This window comes from Rutilus rutilus (assembly GCF_951802725.1).
Source record: "Rutilus rutilus genome assembly, chromosome: 6".
Lineage (NCBI taxonomy): Eukaryota > Metazoa > Chordata > Actinopteri > Cypriniformes > Leuciscidae > Rutilus > Rutilus rutilus.
This window is the reverse complement of record NC_140214.1, coordinates 10,346,332-10,367,908: the sequence shown is the minus strand read 5'-3', so window position 1 is coordinate 10,367,908 and position 21,577 is coordinate 10,346,332. Positions and strand designations below refer to the sequence as shown.

General features: G+C 41.2%; 2 protein-coding genes across 2 annotated transcripts in view; one reads left to right on the top strand and one right to left on the bottom strand.

Annotated features, from left to right (window-relative positions):
* The window catches only part of LOC311291570 (NACHT, LRR and PYD domains-containing protein 1 homolog), a 66,826-nt gene extending 48,724 nt beyond the window's left edge, over positions 1-18,102 (top strand). Inside the window, exons 18-19 of the mRNA XM_084410641.1 lie at positions 17,366-17,410; positions 17,506-18,102. Of these exons, the coding sequence (XP_084266767.1) occupies positions 17,366-17,410; positions 17,506-17,786 (326 nt within the window). The 3' untranslated portion in view covers positions 17,787-18,102. The remainder of the gene's footprint in view (positions 1-17,365; positions 17,411-17,505) is intronic.
* A 1,499-nt stretch (positions 18,103-19,601) lies between these two features.
* On the bottom strand, positions 19,602-21,288 carry LOC311291623 (kin of IRRE-like protein 1). The gene is made up of 2 exons (XM_084410757.1): positions 21,178-21,288; positions 19,602-20,600 (listed from the first exon to the last, which is right to left on the bottom strand). Exons 1-2 carry the CDS (start codon positions 21,241-21,243, stop codon positions 20,052-20,054), a joined length of 615 nt encoding a protein of 204 aa, XP_084266883.1. The 5' UTR covers positions 21,244-21,288; the 3' UTR covers positions 19,602-20,051.
* Between the last annotated feature and the right edge of the window lie 289 nt (positions 21,289-21,577).

The window sequence follows — 21,577 nt, the reverse complement described above, 5'->3', positions numbered from 1 at the left end:
GTTGTTGCTAGGATATTTTTGGTGGTTGCTAGGGTCTTTTGGGTGGTTGCTAGGCGGTTGCTAGGGTGTTTTGGGTGGTTGCTAGGCGGTTGCTAGGGTCTTTTGGGTGGTTGCTAGGGTGTTTTGGGTGGTTGCTAGGCGGTTGCTAGGGTCTTTTGGGTGGTTGCTAGGGTCTTTTGGGTGGTTGCTAGGGTGTTCTGGGTGGTTGCTAGGCGGTTGCTAGGGTGTTCTGGGTGGTTGCTAGGCTGTTTTGGGTGGTTGCTAGGATATTCTGGGTGGTTGCTAGGCGGTTGCTAGGATATTTCTGGTGGTTGCTAGGGTCTTTTGGGTGGTTGCTAGGCGGTTGATAGGATATTTTGGGTGGTCCTAGGGTCTTTTGGGTGGTTGCTAGGCGGTTGCTAGGGTGTTTTGGGTGGTTGCTAGGGTCTTTTGGGTGGTTGCTAGGCGGTTGCTAGGGTGTTTTGTGTGGTTGCTAGGGTCTTTTGGGTGGTTGCTACGGTGTTCTGGGTGGTTGCTAGGGTCTTTTGGGTGGTTGCTAGGCGGTTGCTAGGGTGTTCTGGGGGGTTGCTATGGTATTCAGGGCGGTTGATATGGTGTTACTAGGTGGTTGGTAGTTGTCACAGATGGTTACTATGGAGTTTTTATAGAGTTCTTAGCATGATCTTGGCATGATTTAACACTTAACTAATCGCTATTAGCATGTAGCTATTCACTGCTAGCATATGTAGCATGTTGGAAGTGCTGTTTGCTAGCATGAGTCAAAAGAGCCAAACCTCATCTCTATACGATGTTCTGATACAGAGATATAGGTCTTGCAAAACGGTTGCTAGGGTACTCAAGTTTGGTTGCTATGGAGTTGCTTGGGAGCTGGGAGCTTTAAACTTAAGAAGTTTAAATTGGTTTGAAGTTTAAAGTAGTTTGAAGTTTATGACAGAGAGATAGATAGATAAATAAGTTAGATAGATACACACACACACACACACACACACACACACACACACACACACACACACACACACACTCACAGACTACCTCGCTCACACACTCACTCAGACACACACACACACACACACACACACACACACACACACACACACAGAGTTTATGAGTTTAGAGTTTATAAGTGTATAAACTGATGAGTTTATAAGTGTATGAGTTTTTGAGTTTAGAGTTTATAAGTTTAAATGAGTTTACAGTTCAGAGTTTATTAATTTATGAGTTTAAGAGTTCATAAGTCTATGAATTCATGAGTTTATTAGTTAATTAGTTATTAAATTTAAGTTAATTAGTTTATAAATGTATGAGATTAGAGTTTATTAGTTTAAATGAGTTTCATTGGCTAATATATATAGAACGGCAGTTTGGTTTAGTCTTCAAGGTATTTAGATTTGAATTTTTGTCGGTTGGCGAGTTTGAATCTGGATTTGAATTTTTTAGAACTCCCCAATGTAAGTCAATGGGAGTTTTTCCGAGTTTTGATCGTCATTTGTAGGAAAACCGTAAGTCCGATCAGTCTGAAAAGATAAAGCAACGCGAGTCAGAACAGTGTGAGTGTCTGAGCCGAGTTTGGAGTATGTAGAGTTAAAGCTCTAGGACGAGTTTCATATAGAAATTTTAGTCTCGGAATAATAATAATAATAATAATAATAATAATAAGTTTAAATAGGATTTCAATATGTTGGCTCTCTCAAGCCAACTTAACTAGATGCGAAAGTTCGTCGAGACAAACTTTAAGTTGGCTTGAGAAAGTTTGGGCCGCAAAGGTTGCTAGGGTGTTCTGGGTGGTTCCTAATGTATTTTTTAGGGCATTTTGGGCGGTTGCTAGGGTGTTCTGGGTGGTTGCTAGGTGGTTGCTAGGGTGTCCTGGGTGGTTGCTAAGGTCTTTTGGGTGGTTGCTAGGGTATTTTGGGTGGTTGCTAGGGTGTTCTAGGTGGTTGCTAGGGTATTCTGGGTGGTTGCTAGGCGGTTGCTAGGGTTTTCTGGGTGGTTGCTAGGGTCTTTTGGGTGGTTGCTAGGGTCTTTTGAGTGGTTGCTAGGCAGTTGCTAGGGTGTTTTGGGTGGTTGCTAGGATGTTTTGGGTGGTTGCTAGGGTCTTTTGGGTGGTTGCTAGGCAGTTGCTAGGGTGTTTTGGGTGGTTGCTAGGGTCTTTTGGGTGGTTGCTAGGGTCTTTTGGGTGGTTGCTAGGGTCTTTTGAGTGGTTGCTAGGCAGTTGCTAGGGTGTTTTGGGTGGTTGCTAGGGTCTTTTGGGTGGTTGCTAGGCGGTTGCTAGGGTGTTTTGGGTGGTTGCTAGGATATTTTGGGTGGTTGCTAGGGTCTTTTGGGTGGTTGCTAGGCGGTTGCTAGGGTGTTTTGGGTGGTTGCTAGGATATTTTGGGTGGTTGCTAGGGTCTTTTGGGTGGTTGCTAGGGTGTTCTGGGTGGTTGCTAGGGTGTTTTGGGTGGTTGCTAGGCGGTTGCTAGGGTCTTTTGGGTGGTTGCTAGGGTGTTCTGGGTGGTTGCTAGGCAGTTGCTAGGCAGTTATAGGTGGTTGCTATGGTGTTGCTAGGCGGTTGCTAAGGTATTTTGGGTGGTTGCTAGGGTGTTCTGGGTGGTTGCTAGGCGGTTGCTAGACTGTTTTAGGTGGTTGCTAGGGTCTTTTGTGTGGTTGCTAGGGTATTTTGGGTGGTTGCTAGGGTGTTCTGGGTGGTTGCTATGCGGTTGCTAGGGTGTTCTGGGTGGTTGCTATGGTATTCAGGGCGGTTGATATGGTGTTACTAGCTGGTTGGTAGTTGTCACAGATGGTTACTATGGAGTTTTTATAGAGTTCTTAGCATGATCTTGGCATGATTCAACACTTAACTAATTGCTATTAGCATGTAGCTATTCACTGCTAGCATGTGTAGCATGTTGGAAGTGCTGTTTGCTAGCATGAGTCAAAAGAGCCAAAACTCATCTCTATACGATGTTCTGATACGGAGATATAGGTCTTGCAAAACGGTTGCTAGGGTACTCAAGTTTGGTTGCTATGGAGTTGCTTGGGAGCTGGAAGCATTAAACTTAAGAAGTTTAAAGTGGTTTGAAGTTTAAAGTAGTTTAAAGTAGTTTGAAGTTTATGATAGATATATAAATAAGTTAGATAGATACACACACACAAACACACACACACACACACACACACACACACACACACACACACACACACACACACACACACACACACACACTCACTCAGACTACCTCGCTCACACACTCACTCAGACACACACACACACTCAGAGTTTATGAGTTTAGAGTTTATAAGTGTACGAGTTTTTGAGTTTAGAGTTTATAAGTTTAAATGAGTTTAGAGTTCAGAGTTGATTAATTTATGAGTTTAAGAGTTCATAAGTCTATGAATTCATGAGTTTATTAGTTAATTAGTTATTAAATTTAAGTTAATTAGTTTATAAGTGTATGAGATTAGAGTTTATTAGTTTAAATGAGTTTCATTGGCTAATATATATAGAACGGCAGTTTGGTTTAGTCTTCAAGGTGTTTAGATTTGAATTTTTGTCGGTTGGTGAGTTTGAATCTGGATTTGAATTTTTTAGAACTCCCCAATGTAAGTCAATGGGAGTTTTTCCGAGTTTTGATCGTCATTTGTAGGAAAACCGTAAGTCCGATCAGTCTGAAAAGATAAAGCAACTCGAGTCAGAACAGTTTGAGTGTCTGAGCCGAGTTTGGAGTATGTAGAGTTAAAGCTCTAGGACGAGTTTGAGTGGAATTTTTTGGTAAGAAGAATAATAATAACTAGATGCGAAAGTTCGTCGAGACAAACTTTAAGTTGGCTTGAGAAAGTTTGGAGGAGAACGTTTTTTTGCTGGGCGGTTGCTAGGATGTTATGGGTGGTTGCTATGGTGTTGCTAGGGTATTTTGGGCGGTTGCTAGGGTGTTCTGGGTGGTTGCTAGGCGGTTGCTAGGGTGTTATGAGTGGTTACTAGGATGTTTTGAGTGGTTGCTAGGGTATTTTGGGTGGTTACTATGGTGTTCTGGGTGATTGCTAGGCGGTTGCTAGGGTATTTCAGGTGGTTGCTAGGGTGTTCTGGGTGGTTGCTAGGCGGTTGCTAGGATATTTTGGGTGGTTGCTAGGGTCTTTTGGGTGGTTGCTAGGGTGTTCTGGGTGGTTGCTAGGCGGTTGCTAGGATATTTTGGGTGGTTGCTAGGCTGTTTTGGGTGGTTGCTAGGGTCTTTTGGGTGGTTGCTAGGCGGTTGCTAGGGTATTTTGGGTGGTTGCTATGGTCTTTTGGGTGGTTGCTAGGCGGTTGCTAGGGTATTTTCGGTGGTTGCTAGGGTCTTTTAGGTGGTTGCTAGGCAGTTGCTAGGGTATTTTGGGTGGTTGCTAGGGTGTTCTGGGTGGTTGCTAGGCAGTTGCTAGGGTGTTCTGGGTGGTTGCTATGGTGTTGCTAGGGTGTTTTGGGTGGTTGCTAGGCGGTTGCTAGGGTCTTTTGGGTGGTTGCTAGGGTCTTTTGGGTGGTTGCTAGGGTCTTTTGGGTGGTTGCTAGGGTGTTCTGGGTGGTTGCTAGGGTGTTCTGGGTGGTTGCTAGGATATTTTTGGTGGTTGCTAGGGTCTTTTGGGTGGTTGCTAGGCGGTTGCTAGGGTCTTTTGGGTGGTTGCTAGGTGGTTGCTAGGGTGTTTTGGGTGGTTGCTAGGATATTTTGGGTGGTTGCTAGGGTGTTCTGGGTGGTTGCTAGGCAGTTGCAAGGGTGTTATGGGTGGTTGCTATGGTGTTGCTAGGCGTTGCTAAGGTATTCTGGGTGGTTGCTAGGTGGTGGCTAGGGTGTTCTGGGTGGTTGCTAGGCTGTTTTGGGTGGTTGCTAGGGTCTTTTGGGTGGTTGCTAGGCGGTTGCTAGGGTGTTTTGGGTGGTTGCTAGGGTGTTTTGGGTGGTTGCTAGGCGGTTGCTAGGGTCTTTTGGATGGTTGCTAGGGTCTTTTGGGTGGTTGCTAGGCGGTTGCTAGGGTATTTTGGGTGGTTGCTAGGGTCTTTTGGGTGGTTGCTAGGGTCTTTTGGGTGGTTGCTAGGGTGTTCTGGGTGGTTGCTAGGCGGTTGCTAGGGTCTTTTGGGTGGTTGCTAGGCGGTTGCTAGGGTGTTCTGGGTTGTTGCTAGGCGGTTTTGGGTGGTTGCTAGGATATTCTGGGTGGTTGCTAGGCGGTTGCTAGGATATTTCTGGTGGTTGCTAGGGTCTTTTGGGTGGTTGCTAGGCAGTTGCTAGGATATTTTGGGTGGTTGCTAGGATATTTTGGGTGGTTGCTAGGGTCTTTTGGGTGGTTGCTAGGCGGTTGCTAGGGTGTTTTGGGTGGTTGCTAGGCGGTTGCTAGGGTGTTTTGGGTGGTTGCTAGGGTGTTTTGGGTGGTTGCTAGGCGGTTGCTAGGGTTTCTGGGTGGTTGCTAGGGTCTTTTGGGTGGTTGCTATGGTGTTCTGGGTGGTTGCTAGGGTCTTTTGGGTGGTTGCTAGGCGGTTGCTAGGGTGTTCTGGGGGGTTGCTATGGTATTCAGGGCGGTTGATATGGTGTTACTAGGTGGTTGGTAGTTGTCACAGATGGTTACTATGGAGTTTTTATAGAGTTCTTAGCATGATCTTGGCATGATTTAACACTTAACTAATCGCTATTAGCATGTAGCTATTCACTGCTAGCATATGTAGCATGTTGGAAGTGCTGTTTGCTAGCATGAGTCAAAAGAGCCAAACCTCATCTCTATACGATGTTCTGATACAGAGATATAGGTCTTGCAAAATGGTTGCTAGGGTACTCAAGTTTGGTTGCTATGGAGTTGCTTGGGAGCTGGGAGCTTTAAACTTAAGAAGTTTAAATTGGTTTAAAGTTTAAAGTAGTTTGAAGTTTATGACAGAGAGATAGATAGATAAATAAGTTAGATAGATACACACACACACACACACACACACACACACACACTCACTCACACAGACTACCTCGCTCACACACTCACTCAGACACACACACACACACACTCAGAGTTTATGAGTTTAGAGTTTATAAGTGTATAAACTGATGAGTTTATAAGTGTATGAGTTTTTGAGTTTAGAGTTTATAAGTTTAAATGAGTTTAGAGTTCAGAGTTTATTAATTTATGAGTATAAGAGTTCATAAGTCTATGAATTCATGAGTTTATTAGTTAATTAGTTATTAAATTTAAGTTAATTAGTTTATAAATGTATGAGATTAGAGTTTATTAGTTTAAATGAGTTTCATTGGCTAATATATATAGAACGGCAGTTTGGTTTAGTCTTCAAGGTATTTAGATTTGAATTTTTGTCGGTTGGTCAGTTTGAATCTGGATTTTAATTTTTTAGAACTCCCCAATGCAAGTCAATGGGAGTTTTTCCGAGTTTTGATCATCATTTGTAGGAAAACCGTAAGTCCGATCAGTCTGAAAAGATAAAGCAACTCGAGTCAGAACAGTTTGAGTGTCTGAGCCGAGTTTGGAGTATGTAGAGTTAAAGCTCTAGGAGGAGATTGAGTGGAATTTTTTGGTAAGAAGAATAATAATAATAATAAGTTTAAATAGGATTTCAATATGTTGGCTCTCTCAAGCCAACTTAATAACTAGATGCGAAAGTTCGTCGAGACAAACTTTAAGTTGGCTTGAGAAAGTTTGGACCGGAAAGTTTTTTGCTAGGCGGTTGTTAGGATGTTATGGGTGGTCGCTATGGTGTTGCTAGGTGGTTGCTAAGGTATTCTGGGTGGTTGCTAGGCGGTTGCTAGGGTGTTTTGGGTGGTTGCTAGGCGGTTGCTAGGGTCTTTTGTGTGGTTGCTAGGCGGTTGCTAGGTGGTTGCTAGGGTGTTATGGGTGGTCGCTATGGTGTTGCTAGGTGGTTGCTAAGGTATTCTGGGTGGTTGCTAGGCGGTTGCTAGGGTGTTTTGGGTGGTTGCTAGGGTCTTTTGTGTGGTTGCTAGGCGGTTGCTAGGTGGTTGCTAGGGTGTTATGGGTGGTCGCTATGGTGTTGCTAGGTGGTTGCTAAGGTATTCTGGGCGGTTGCTAGGTGGTTGCTAGGGTGTTATGGGTGGTCGCTATGGTGTTGCTAGGTGGTTGCTAAGGTATTCTGGGTGGTTGCTAGGCGGTTGCTAGGGTATTCTGGGTGGTTGCTAGGCGGTTGCTAGGGTGTTTTGGGTGGTTGCTAGGGTCTTTTGTGTGGTTGCTAGGCGGTTGCTAGGTGGTTGCTAGGGTGTTCTGGGTGGTTGCTAGGGTGTTCTGGGTGGTTGCTAGGGTGTTCTGGGTGGTTGCTAGGATATTTTTGGTGGTTGCTAGGGTCTTTTGGGTGGTTGCTAGGCGGTTGCTAGGGTCTTTTGGGTGGTTGCTAGGCGGTTGCTAGGGTGTTTTGGGTGGTTGCTAGGGTCTTTTGGGTGGTTGCTAGGCGGTTGCTAGGGTATTTTGGGTGGTTACTAGGGTGTTCTGGGTGGTTGCTAGGCAGTTGCTAGGGTGTTATGGGTGGTTGCTAGGGTGTTTTGGGTGGTTGCTAAGATATTTTGGGTGGTTGCTAGGGTCTTTTGGGTGGTTGCTAGGCGGTTGCTAGGGTATTTTGGGTGGTTGCTAGGGTGTTCTGGGTGGTTGCTAGGGTGGTCTGGGTGGTTCCTAGGCGGTTGCTAGGGTATTTTGGGTGGTTGCTAGAGTGTTCTGGGTGGTTGTTAGGCAGTTGCTACGGTGTTCTGAGTGGTTGCTATGGTGTTGCTAGGGTGTCCTAAGGTATTTTGGGTGGTTGCTAGGGTGTTCTGGGTGGTTGTTAGGCAGTTGCTAGGGTGTTCTGAGTGGTTGCTATGGTGTTGCTAGGGTGTCCTAAGCTATTTTGGGTGGTTGCTAGGGTGTTCTGAGTGGTTGCTATGGTGTTGCTATGGTGTTCTAAGGTATTTTGGGTGGTTGCTAGGGTGTTCTGGTGGTTGCTATGGTGTTGCTAGGGTGTTCTAAGGTATTTTTGGTGGTTGCTAGGGTGTTCTGGGTGGTTGTTAGGCAGTTGCTAGGGTGTTCTGAGTGGTTGCTATGGTGTTGCTAGGGTGTTCTAAGGTATTTTGGGTGGTTGCTAGGGTGTTCTGAGTGGTTCCTATGGTGTTGCTAGGGTGTTCTAAGGTATTTTTGGTGGTTGCTAGGGTGTTCTGGGTGGTTGCTAGGCGGTTGCTAGGGTGTTCTGGGTGGTTGCTATGGTATTCAGGGCGGTTGATATGGTGTTACTAGGTGGTTGGTAGTTGTCACAGATGGTTACTATGGATTTTTTATAGAGTTCTTAGCATGATCTTGGCATGATTCAACACTTAACTAATTGCTATTAGCATGTAGCTATTCACTGCTAGCATGTGTAGCATGTTGGAAGTGCTGTTTGCTAGCATGAGTCAAAAGAGCCAAAACTCATCTCTATACGATGTTCTGATACAGAGATATAGGTCTTGCAAAACGGTTGCTAGGGTACTCAAGTTTGGTTGCTATGGAGTTGGTTGGGAGCTGGAAGCATTAAACTAAAGAAGTTTAAAGTGGTTTGAAGTTTAAAGTAGTTTAAAGTAGTTTGAAGTTTATGATAGATATATAAATAAGTTAGATAGATACACACAAACACACACACACACACACACACACACACACTCAGACTACCTCGCTCACACACTCACTCAGACACACACACACACTCAGAGTTTATGAGTTTAGAGTTTATAAGTGTACGAGTTTTTGAGTTTAGAGTTTATAAGTTTAAATGAGTTTAGAGTTCAGAGTTTATTAATTTATGAGTTTAAGAGTTCATAAGTGTATGAATTCATGAGTTTATTAGTTAATTAGCTATTAAATTTAAGTTAATTAGTTTATAAATGTATGAGATTAGAGTTTATTAGTTTAAATTAGTTTCATTGGCTAATATATGAAGAGTTCGGTTGCAAAACGCGATAAACGCCATTTTTTGACATTTGGATTTTATTATTGGAAATCACTGTTCAGATGTACCTTAATCTATGTGTGAATTGCTGCCATTAATAAGATTTAAAAATGTACATTTTAAGCCTACTACAAAATTTATTTTTTCACAAAACGCGATATCCGCCAGCCCAGTTTCTTTACAAAGTGCGATATAACGGTTAGGCTATAGAACGTTCAGGATGCTGCGCGAGCTCAGGATGTCAAGCGAGGAGAGAGTCACCGCCGGTGAAGTGCTCCGAGTTTGCTCAGTGATTTAAATTAACGATAATATCAAAACATAAAACATATATTTTTAAAAAGAGGATTCAATAGGCTAACTAAAAAACGTTTAGGCCTACCATTTAATTGTTTATAGCCTACTGTAGGAGGCGAGCTGTCAGTCACGTAGGCTACGTCACTGATCAACAGCTGTCTGTCAGTCAGAGAATCAAAGCTTCAGAGTCAAGCTAACGTTATGGATCTGATCATACAGGTTTGGTTTTCAGCAACGGTGTGGAAGGAGCCTCCACTCTTTCTGTAACAAGCTACAAGTCGTTTATCTATAACTAACTTAATCTTACTTATCTAAATTGTAACTAATCACGAAGCTGTTTAAGGATGGTTGAAACGATCAACATCCTGCAGTTTGTTTGCTCTGACAGCTCAGCTAGCCAGGCAGCGCAACGGTGTTTTTTTTGTTTTTTTTATTTTGTTATGCCCACTGTCCCTATGTGAAGCACAAGCACACAGACGTCCGTACGTTGTTATCCGACCTTTTCATTCAGGGACTGCCCTGGATTACTGGCACACGCCATAGTCACTCACATTATGTTTATTATGGCATTATGTTTTTGAATATTATGAATATTTACGATTAATTGATAAATTATTGTTAATTTTCCCACTGATGATCCAAAAGATTTCTTATTACAGTAGTAGAATATAGCCTATGGTGGATATAGGCTATAGCGTTTTGCAAAAAAAAAAAAAAAAATTATGTTGTGTATGTTCTGGCCAAAACTAACTCAGAATCTTATTATTATTAATCAATCTTTGTATATACTATTCCATATATTTATGATGTGTTTTTTTTTTTAACCAATTTAAGATGTTTGACAATGCTAAGATAAATATGTTGCATTTTGGCATGGTTTTTGACTTATTTATGATCTATTTATGGACATAAAATAAAATAATAAATATCCTGGATTTGAAGAATATTGTGTCCCTGGCCTTCACTGAGCTCAAGTAATAGTTTAATGTACAAAAAATTGTGAATGAACTTGACTGTTGATGTCTTAAATAATAATGTCAAATAACCAACATTTCTCAAAATGGATATATCTCGTTTTGCAACGAAACTCTTCATATATAGAACGGCAGTTTGGTTTAGTCTTCAAGGTGTTTAGATTTAAATTTTTGTCGGTTTGAATTTTTTAGAACTCCCCAATGTAAGTCAATGGAGTTTTTGAATGAGTTTTTTCGAGTTTTGATCATCATTTTTAGGAAAACCGTAAGTCCGATCAGTCTGAAAAGATAGAGCACACCGAGTCAGATCAGTCTGAGTGTCTGTGCCGAGTTTGGAGTATGTAGAGTTAAAGCTCTAGGAGGAGATACATATAGTTTTTTTTCCGGTCAGAAGAAGAATAATAACTAGATGCGAAAGTTCGTCGAGACAAACTTTAAGTTGGCTTGAGAAAGTTTGGACCAGAACGTTTTTTTGCTAGGCGGTTGCTAGGATGTTATGGGTGGTCGCTATGGTGTTGCTAGGCGGTTGCTAGGGTATTTTGGGTGGTTGCTAGGCGGTTGCTAGGGTATTCTGGGTGGTTGCTAGGGTGTGTTGGGTGGTTGCTAGGTGGTTGCTAGGGTCTTTTGGGTGGTTGCTAGGGTTTTTGGGTGGTTGCTAGGGTGTTTTGGGTGGTTGCTAGGGTATTTTGGGTGGTTGCTAGGCGGTTGCTAGGGTATTCTGGGTGGTTGCTAGGGTGTGTTGGGTGGTTGCTAGGGTCTTTTGGGTGGTTGCTAGGGTTTTTGGGTGGTTGCTAGGGTGTTTTGGGTGGTTGCTAGGGTGTTTTGGGTGGTTGCTAGGCGGTTGCTAGGATATTTTGGGTGGTTGCTAGGCGGTTGCTAGGGTCTTTTGGGTGGTTGCTAGGCGGTTGCTAGGGTATTTTGGGTGGTTGCTAGGGTGTTTTGGGTGGTTGCTAGGCGGTTGCTAGGATATTTTGAGTGGTTGCTAGGGTGTTTTGGGTGGTTGCTAGGCGGTTGCTAGGGTATTTTGGGTGGTTGCTAGGGTGTTTTGGGTGGTTGCTAGGCGGTTGCTAGGGTATTCTGGGTGGTTGCTAGGGTGTTTTGGGTGGTTGCTAGGGTCTTTTGGGTGGTTGCTAGGCAGTTGCTAGGGTATTCTGGGTGGTTGCTAGGGTGTTTTGGGTGGTTGCTAGGGTGTTTTGGGTGGTTGCTAGGCGGTTACTAGGGTATTCTGGGTGGTTTCTAGGGTGTTGCTAGGGTGTTCTGGGTGGTTGCTAGGGTGTTTTGGGTGGTTGCTAGGCGGTTGCTAGGGTCTTCTGGGTGGTTGCTAGGGTGGTTGCTAGGCGGTTGCTAGGGTGTTATGGGTGATTGCTAGGCTGTTCTGGGTGGTTGATAGGCGGTTGCTAGGGTGTTATGGGTGGTTGCTATGGTGTTGCTAGGCGGTTGCTAAGGTATTCAGGGCGGTTGATATGGTGTTAATAGGTGGCTGGTAGTTGTCACAGATGGTTACTATGGAGTTTTTATAGAGTTCTTAGCATGATCTTGGCATGATTTAACACTTAACTAATCACTATTAGCATGTAGCTATTTACTGCTAGCATGTGTAGTATGTTGGAAGTGCTGTTTGCTAGCATGAGTCAAAAGAGCCAAACCTCATCTCTATACGATGTTCTGATACAGAGATATAGGTCTTACAAAACGGTTGCTAGGGTACTCGAGTTTGGTTGCTATGGAGTTGCTTGGGAGCTGGAAGATTTAAACTTAAGAAAGTTTATAGTGGTTTGAAGTTTACAGTAGTTTACAGTAGTTTGAAGTTTGACAGATAAATAAGTTAGATAGACACACACACACACACACACACACACACACACAAACACACACACACACACACTAACTCGCTCACACACTCACTCATAAACTCAGTGTGTGTGTCTGAGTTTAGAGTTTATAAGTGTATAAATTGATGAGTTTATAAGTGTATGAGTTCTTGAGTTTTGAGTTTATAAGTTTAAATCAGTTTAGAGTTTATAAGTTTAAATGAGATTAAGAGTTCAGAGTTTATTAATTTATGAGTTTAAGAGTTCATAAGTTTATGAATTCATGAGTTTAATTAAGTTAATTAGTTTATAAGTGTTTATAGTTTAGAGTTTATTAGTTTAAATGAGTCTCAATGGCTCATATAGTATATAGAACGGCAGTTTGGTTTAGTCTTCAAGGTGTTTAGATTTAAATTTTTGTCGGTTTGAATTTTTTAGAACTCCCCAATGTAAGTCAATGGAGTTTTTGAATGAGTTTTTTCGAGTTTTGATCATCATTTTTAGGAAAACCGTAAGTCCGATCAGTCTGAAAAGATAGAGCACACCGAGTCAGATCAGTCTGAGTGTCTGTGCCGAGTTTGGAGTATGTAGAGTTAAAGCTCTAGGAGGAGATACATATAGTTTTTTTTCCGGTCAGAAGAAGAATAATAACTAGATGCGAAAGTTCGTCGAGACAAACTTTAAGTTGGCTTGAGAAAGTTTGGACCGGAAAGTTTTTTGCTAGGCGGTTGTTAGGATGTTATGGGTGGTCGCTATGGTGTTGCTAGGCGGTTGCTAAGGTATTCTGGGTGGTTGCTAGGCGGTTGCTAGGGTATTTTGGGTGGTTGCTAGGGTGTTTTGGGTGGTTGCTAGGGTGTTTTGGGTGGTTGCTAGGCGGTTGCTAGGGTATTTTGGGTGGTTGCTAGGGTGTTCTGGGTGGTTGCTAGGCAGTTGCTAGGGTGTTATGGGTGGTTGCTATGGTGTTGCTAGGCGTTGCTAAGGTATTCTGGGTGGTTGCTAGGTGGTGGCCAGGGTGTTCTGGGTGGTTGCTAGGCTGTTTTGGGTGGTTGCTAGGGTCTTTTGGGTGGTTGCTAGGCGGTTGCTAGGGTCTTTTGGGTGGTTGCTAGGGTCTTTTGGGTGGTTGCTACGGTGTTCTGGGTGGTTGCTAGGGTCTTTTGGGTGGTTGCTAGGCGGTTGCTAGGGTGTTCTGGGGGGTTGCTATGGTATTCAGGGCGGTTGATATGGTGTTACTAGGTGGTTGGTAGTTATCACAGATGGTTACTATGGAGTTTTTATAGAGTTCTTAGCATGATCTTGGCATGATTTAACACTTAACTAATCGCTATTAGCATGTAGCTATTCACTGCTAGCATATGTAGCATGTTGGAAGTGCTGTTTGCTAGCATGAGTCAAAAGAGCCAAACCTCATCTCTATACGATGTTCTGATACAGAGATATAGGTCTTGCAAAACGGTTGCTAGGGTACTCAAGTTTGGTTGCTATGGAGTTGCTTGGGAGCTGGGAGCTTTAAACTTAAGAAGTTTAAATTGGTTTGAAGTTTAAAGTAGTTTAAAGTAGTTTGAAGTTTATGATAGATATATAAATAAGTTAGATAGATACAAACAAACACACACACACACACACACACACACACACACACACACACACACAGACTACCTCGCTCACACACTCACTCAGACACACACACACACACACACACACTCAGAGTTTATGAGTTTAGAGTTTATAAGTGTACAAGTTTTTGAGTTTAGAGTTTATAAGTTTAAATGAGTTTAGAGTTCAGAATTTATTAATTTATGAGTTTAAGAGTTCATAAGTCTATGAATTCATGAGTTTATTAGTTAATTAGTTATTAAATTTAAGTTAATTAGTTTATAAGTGTATGAGATTAGAGTTTATTAGTTTAAATGAGTTTCATTGGCTAATATATATAGAATGGCAGTTTGAATTAGTTTTCAAGGGATTTAGATTTAAATTTTTGTCGGTTGGTGAGTTTGAATTTTTTTAGAATGCCCAATGTTAAGTCAATGGGAGTTTTTCCGAGTTTTGATCGTCATTTTTAGGAAAACTGTAAGTCCGATCAGTCTGAAAATAGATAGCACACTTAGTCAGAAAAGTTTGAGTGTCTGAGCCGAGTTTGGAGTATGTAGAGTTAAAGCTCTAGGACGAGTTTCATATAGAAATTTTAGTCTCAGAATAATAATAATAATAATAACTAGATGCGAAAGTTCGTCGAGACAAACTTTAAGTTGGCTTGAGAAAGTTTGGACCGGAAAGTTTTTTGCTAGGCGGTTGTTAGGATGTTATGGGTGGTCGCTATGGTGTTGCTAGGTGGTTGCTAAGGTATTCTGGGTGGTTGCTAGGCGGTTGCTAGGGTATTTTGGGTGGTTGCTAGGGTGTTTTGGGTGGTTGCTAGGCGGTTGCTAGGGTGTTTTGGGTGGTTGCTAGGCGGTTGCTAGGTGGTTGCTAGGGTATTCTGGGTGGTTGCTAGGATATTTTTGGTGGTTGCTAGGGTCTTTTGGGTGGTTGCTAGGGTGTTTTGGGTGGTTGCTAGGCGGTTGCTAGGGTCTTTTGGGTGGTTGCTAGGGTCTTTTGGGTGGTTGCTAGGCGGTTGCTAGGGTCTTTTGGGTGGTTGCTAGGGTCTTTTGGGTGGTTGCTAGGGTGTTCTGGGTGGTTGCTAGGCGGTTGCTAGGGTGTTCTGGGTGGTTGCTAGGCTGTTTTGGGTGGTTGCTAGGATATTCTGGGTGGTTGCTAGGCGGTTGCTAGGATATTTCTGGTGGTTGCTAGGGTCTTTTGGGTGGTTGCTAGGCGGTTGATAGGATATTTTGGGTGGTTGCTAGGGTCTTTTGGGTGGTTGCTAGGCGGTTGCTAGGGTGTTTTGGGTGGTTGCTAGGGTCTTTTGGGTGGTTGCTAGGCGGTTGCTAGGGTGTTTTGTGTGGTTGCTAGGGTCTTTTGGGTGGTTGCTACGGTGTTCTGGGTGGTTGCTAGGGTCTTTTGGGTGGTTGCTAGGCGGTTGCTAGGGTGTTCTGGGGGGTTGCTATGGTATTCAGGGCGGTTGATATGGTGTTACTAGGTGGTTGGTAGTTGTCACAGATGGTTACTATGGAGTTTTTATAGAGTTCTTAGCATGATCTTGGCATGATTTAACACTTAACTAATCGCTATTAGCATGTAGCTATTCACTGCTAGCATATGTAGCATGTTGGAAGTGCTGTTTGCTAGCATGAGTCAAAAGAGCCAAACCTCATCTCTATACGATGTTCTGATACAGAGATATAGGTCTTGCAAAACGGTTGCTAGGGTACTCAAGTTTGGTTGCTATGGAGTTGCTTGGGAGCTGGGAGCTTTAAACTTAAGAAGTTTAAATTGGTTTGAAGTTTAAAGTAGTTTAAAGTAGTTTGAAGTTTATGATAGATATATAAATAAGTTAGATAGATACAAACAAACACACACACACACACACACACACACACACACTCACACAGACTACCTCGCTCACACACTCACTCAGACACACACACACACACACACACACACTCAGAGTTTATGAGTTTAGAGTTTATAAGTGTACAAGTTTTTGAGTTTAGAGTTTATAAGTTTAAATGAGTTTAGAGTTCAGAATTTATTAATTTATGAGTTTAAGAGTTCATAAGTCTATGAATTCATGAGTTTATTAGTTAATTAGTTATTAAATTTAAGTTAATTAGTTTATAAGTGTATGAGATTAGAGTTTATTAGTTTAAATGAGTTTCATTGGCTAATATATATAGAATGGCAGTTTGAATTAGTTTTCAAGGGATTTAGATTTAAATTTTTGTCGGTTGGTGAGTTTGAATTTTTTTAGAATGCCCAATGTTAAGTCAATGGGAGTTTTTCCGAGTTTTGATCGTCATTTTTAGGAAAACCGTAAGTCCGATCAGTCTGAAAATAGATAGCACACTTAGTCAGAAAAGTTTGAGTGTCTGAGCCGAGTTTGGAGTACGTAGAGTTAAAGCTCTAGGACGAGTTTCATATAGAAATTTTAGTCTCAGAATAATAATAATAAGTTTAAATAGGATTTCAATATGTTGGCTCTCTCAAGCCAACTTAATAAGTTTAAATAGGATTTCAATATGTTGGCTCTCTCAAGCCAACTTAATAAGTTTAAATAGGATTTCAATATGTTGGCTTTCTCAAGCCAACTTAATAAGTTTAAATAGGATTTCAATATGTTGGCTCTCTCAAGCCAACTTAATAAGTTTAAATAGGATTTCAATATGTTGGCTCTCTCAAGCCAACTTAATAATAATAATAATAAGTTTAAATAGGATTTCAATATGTTGGCTCTCTCAAGCCAACTTAATAATAAGTTTAAATAGGATTTCAATATGTTGGCTCTCTCAAGCCAACTTAATAATAAGTTTAAATAGGATTTCAATATGTTGGCTCTCTCAAGCCAACTTAATAATAAGTTTAAATAGGATTTCAATATGTTGGCTCTCTCAAGCCAACTTAATAAGTTTAAATAGGATTTCAATATGTTGGCTTTCTCAAGCCAACTTAATAATAATAAGTTTAAATAGGATTTCAATATGTTGGCTCTCTCAAGCCAACTTAATAATAAGTTTAAATAGGATTTCAATATGTTGGCTCTCTCAAGCCAACTTAATAATAAGTTTAAATAGGATTTCAATATGTTGGCTCTCTCAAGCCAACTTAATAATAAGTTTAAATAGGATTTCAATATGTTGGCTCTCTCAAGCCAACTTAATAAGTTTAAATAGGATTTCAGTAAGTTGGCTCTCTCAAGCCAACTTAATAATTAATACAAGACCATTGGTAAATGGTGAATTAAAGGTATAGCGGAGGATTTTTTTACTTCCGGGTGGATAGTTTATACTATTGGTCCTCCTAATTGTCAATCATTCTGGTGAATCAATCAAACTTATTCAAAAAGTGGAGAGGGTGGGTCTTATCTAAAATCGGAAAGATCCTCCGCTATACCTTTAAGTTAAAAAACGAGAACACAGAACCAGTGTTGTTTGAAATGTTACATTACAATGCTGCTGATGAGAACTGATCTTTGAAAAATTGCAATCTGATCTAGTTTGTGATGACAGTCCGACATATCCTCAGTGGTTCTTGCGTTGCTGTCTATGGAGGGACAGAAGTCTGTCAGATTTCAGCAAGAATATCGAAAGTCTTAGTTTCGGAACGACATGAATGTGTATAAATGATTTTACAGATGACAGATTTTTTTTTTTTGGGGTGAGCTATATCCCTTTAAGGCTGGTACTCAGAAGGATAGTGGTTCATTCCCTGCAAGGAATGAGACCTCAAAAGATTGTGATAAAAGATTTCTCAGTGATCTTAAATGTCTTTTTGTTTAAATTTATTTATTTATTTTTTATCAAAAGAACCCAGTAAAGGTGTAGAACCTCCTGAACACAGAAGGATCCCAGGTCTGATTTTAATACTGAACATTTCAATGACATATTCTCACACATATTGTACACTCTTCTGAAGACTAACTTAAATCATCTTTTGTTTTAATCAGAAACTGAATTTGTGAACACACACAAACGTAAACTCATTCAGAGAGTTTCATCAGTGATGGCGATTGCTGACAGTTTGGAGAGCAAAAAGATGATTACTGGTGAAATGTGGAGAAAGATTAAAGCTGTAGAACCACAAATGGAGAAAATGAGACTATTGTTGGATGCTCTCGACTCTGGAGGAGATTCTGTAAAAGCAGAATTCTACAGACTGCTGAAGGAGAACGAACCTTATCTAGTAGATGATCTGGAGTCTGGACCCAGTGGACCTTCACCACAGTAATGCTGAGAGTGAGTTTGAGGCGTAAAAAGCAGCTCTGCCATTATTATACTGTTCATTTTTATAGATGTACATGTTATAAGTTTCTGTTTTCCAAATTTTTAACTGTATATCCAGATTTAAATTAGATCGTAATCTCCATTTTTTTGTCCCCACTGTATTTATGCCTGTTGATGTAATACACTTGTTTTAGCATGTATGATGCTGTTACTATGACAACATGAGTTACTATGAAATGTTTTTATTTGATATTACTGTGGAAAAATAACCACATACAATTAAAAAAAAAATTTGTAAAAGTTGGTGTGGGAAAACATATGGGTCATATTTTTTCTTTCTTTTTTTTACATTTTCAAAAGATGAAAAAAACGTATAAATGAAAAATAGAGTTAATAATAAACAATATGAAGTACAGTTTTTTTAACAGGAGCATGAGGAAATGGATCTCAAGAGTCACACTGAAACATGCTCTCATATTCACACACTTGAAACACAGTATTGCACATTCATTCCCTTTCCATCGCTATGTGAATTTGATCATCAAATTCATCTTCTCCTCATTCATAAAGGTGGCAAATAAGCCTCAAAATTGACCTAATGTGGTTAATGTAAACCCATTTCATAACTGTGCACCTGCAAACTTAAACAGACCAGCTCACTGTAAAATGTATACTTTTATTTCTGACAAAACTGATTAGAGTTTCTAATTGGTTGGACCGAACTATATTGCATATTTTGAACGTTCAAAAATGTTTAATACAGACCAAGGGTCAAGTCTTGAAAATTTAGCCTAAATCAAGCCAGATTTAAACATATTCTGCACAAACTGAGATCATCTGCAGAGCAAAAGTTGCCATGGTTTTTGAGCTTACATAATAAAGCCCTTTATTTTGCATAAAATAAAGATTTGACAGTAACTCAGGATTTGAATGACAAAATTTCTTTAATTTTAATATTATTTTAAACTTTGCTCTGATGATCTGATTGAATATCCCATTCCAGAATTTAGAAAATGTACAAATCATGATCATAAACGTTTTGTTTAAAAAAACAACAACAATTTTCTCCTTTTTTCTCCTTTACATTGCTTATACCAAAAGCCATTCAATCTCTGACCCCTTGCCACCATCTTAGAAAAATACTATAAAAGCGCTTTCAAATGCAATTTAGTTCAGATACAAATATGAAAAAGCACTCTACTCTACTTTGAAAGTGTGAAGGACAAATACACGGACACTTCAGAGAAAGAGATTCATCACATTCAGTTTTTTCCTTCACATCACACGAGCAAACACTCTCTCACACACATAGAAACACAAAGCTTCAAATACTCATGAGGTTTTCTTGGAAGGAGGCAGAGCGTGTGTTCAGAGAAGAGTCTGTAAGCTCACTTTGACACTCTGTGAGTAGCATCCATTTGTTTAAATAAAATCCTAAAATGTTACATAAACTCGAGCTTTCAGAGTTAAAAGCACTGGTGGCGTTTACCCAGATACTCGCGTCTCCGTCCTATCAGAAGAGTTCAAACTGGCAGCGGACAGCTATTCCTACAGGAGCTCGGGCAGTGTGAGCAGTGGTGAGTTATTATTACACAAGCGATTGATGACACCTGCGGTATTCTTCAACTGAGTGACTTGTTCTGCGATATCACATTGCAGATTTTACAATCAGTGTGAGCATAGCCACAACTCCCATAATTTATTACACATCATATTTTATTAGGTTTAGTGATGGGACAGATCTAAACGAGTCCATTGTCAACTACAATGCATAGCGATCAGGCTTTCACTGGGCTTTACACCCAATAGCTGATGGCTTCTGGGGCCCTCCAGCCTTTTATTGGCTATTCTTTAAAAAAAAAAAAAAACAGCCAATACTGATTCACATGGAAAAAAACGTCCAATGGCTGCTTTGCAGTGTCTCGTTATGCTGTGGACATCAGTTGAGATTTTAGAGGATTGGTTTTGCCACATCAACCCCTCTTCAAAGAAATTTTGGAAAGAAGAGGGAAAGATGATACAGTTGACATGCTTTCTCTCCGCTCAATACTGTGACCTCTTGTGTTTTCCTCCTATGCTGCAGTCATTCAGTAATTTGGCACTTTTTTCTCAATCATGTTGTTGTAAAGGTAGAAAACGCAGTGTGTGTGTGTTTGCATATAGTTATCTTGGAGAGAGAGTTTTGGACTGTAAGACTGTAAAAATGAGAGTGTGTACCATGTATTTGCGTCAAAGGAAGTGCTTTTTTGTGGGGAAAAGCGTGTTTGTTTCACACGTGAGTCTGCATTCTTTGCGTGTGTCTCTGAGAGTATTCTGTGGGCGGGGTTGAATATGGAAATTGGGCCGAGCTGGGGTATTTTCCCACGTTAGCGTCTTGGCTCGTCCCCGCCCCCTGTCCCGTAGGATACATTTCATAGGCTGGTCCTGCCTCCAAAGGCGGAGCAAAGCCTAACCTGTATTGAGGTGTCGTTGAATAAGCGTAGCTGTCAAAAGCCAACGGATTGGTTGATTCCAGCAGGCCACGGTCTCCAGAATAGTCTGTAGTTTTGGAGACTGGGTTGGGCGGGGCTTGGATTTGTGACGCCCTGGCTATGGTGTTAAAATGGGCGTATGTGTTGTGAGCCATTCGGGAAGTGGGGCGGGGCTCGTAGCGGCCCGGGGGCGCGGGGTGAATGTTGGCCACTGGGCCGGCGGCTGCTGCCGAAACTGAAGCGGGATTCGGTGGCCGGAATTCCTGGTACAGCAGGGAACGGGTAGAGGAACGGACCTCATCATGTGTCGTAGTAGCTCGAACATTGTAATAGCCATTAGTGGGATCCTGAAATGACAAACATATAATATTTCACTGTGATGCACTAGTTAGGGTATGTGTCTGGTTTATATACACTGTATAGGTGTGTGGAAACCTCTATATATCTAGACACTACCATTACTAAAAAAATCTTATCAACACCAAACCTTTGAGCAGTAGTGTATCCATTGGAATATAATACAAAAATAGTTTCTTGTCTGGTAAAAGATGTTGGACAGAAGCTAAAATACTTCCTCTGTGTGTGTTTAACATTAAAGGTAAAGTGTGTTATTTCTGCACCACTAGCATCAGTAAATGGAATTGGAAAAATAACGACACCTTTCAAGAAAACTCACCTCATTTGCTATTGGTCAGGAAAAAAGATAGCCCCGCCCTAATCTCACAGTATTGTTTGAGCCAATATTGCTGTGTTGGGCTTCTTAACAGTGATATTTGAGAGCTTTGATAGCGCCAATCAACCTACTTCACATTGTCTTTGCATATTAAACTGGCACAATAAACAGTAAACTGGATTTCAAAAAATATTGCACACTTCACCTTTAAGTGTAGCATTATGTCCATATGCACCTGCTCTGTTTCTTACCTTGGGCTCATACTCCTCCACCTTGGGTTCCTGTGTGTCGCTCTGGAGGTCTTGCTTCAGGTCCATGTCATCTTTGAAGGGCTGGGTGGAGGGAGAGAGGGAGACAGAGGGAAGAAACTAAACCATCAAACGACAAAACACACACACGGAGAGGGGGAGGAAGAGAAGGAGAGAGAGAGGGAGGAAAACAGGATATCAGCTTTATCAGAGTTGGTGAAGAACAGATGTTCTTTAGTTTGTGATGGCAAGAAAGTCTTTCACCATCAGTCATTTTCTCTTTTACAGTTTGTGGATAAAATTAAGCAGAAATGGCCCAACAGACCTGACACTTCACAAAGCTCTAAAAGAGGCTGTCGTTACTCTATAGAGATTCTTCCTATAGCGCCTCCTAATCTCACTA

What these genes read in the sequence shown, in the direction of transcription:
- LOC311291623 (XM_084410757.1), bottom strand. Translation starts at nt 21,243, where the DNA reads ATGGACCTGAAGCAAGACCTCCAGAGCGACACACAGGAACCCAAGGTG. An exon ending in TGGAGGAGTATGAGCCCAAG is followed by an intron (nt 20,601 to 21,177) that starts GTAAGAAACAGA and finishes TTGTCATTTCAG; the next exon opens with GATCCCACTAATGGCTATTA.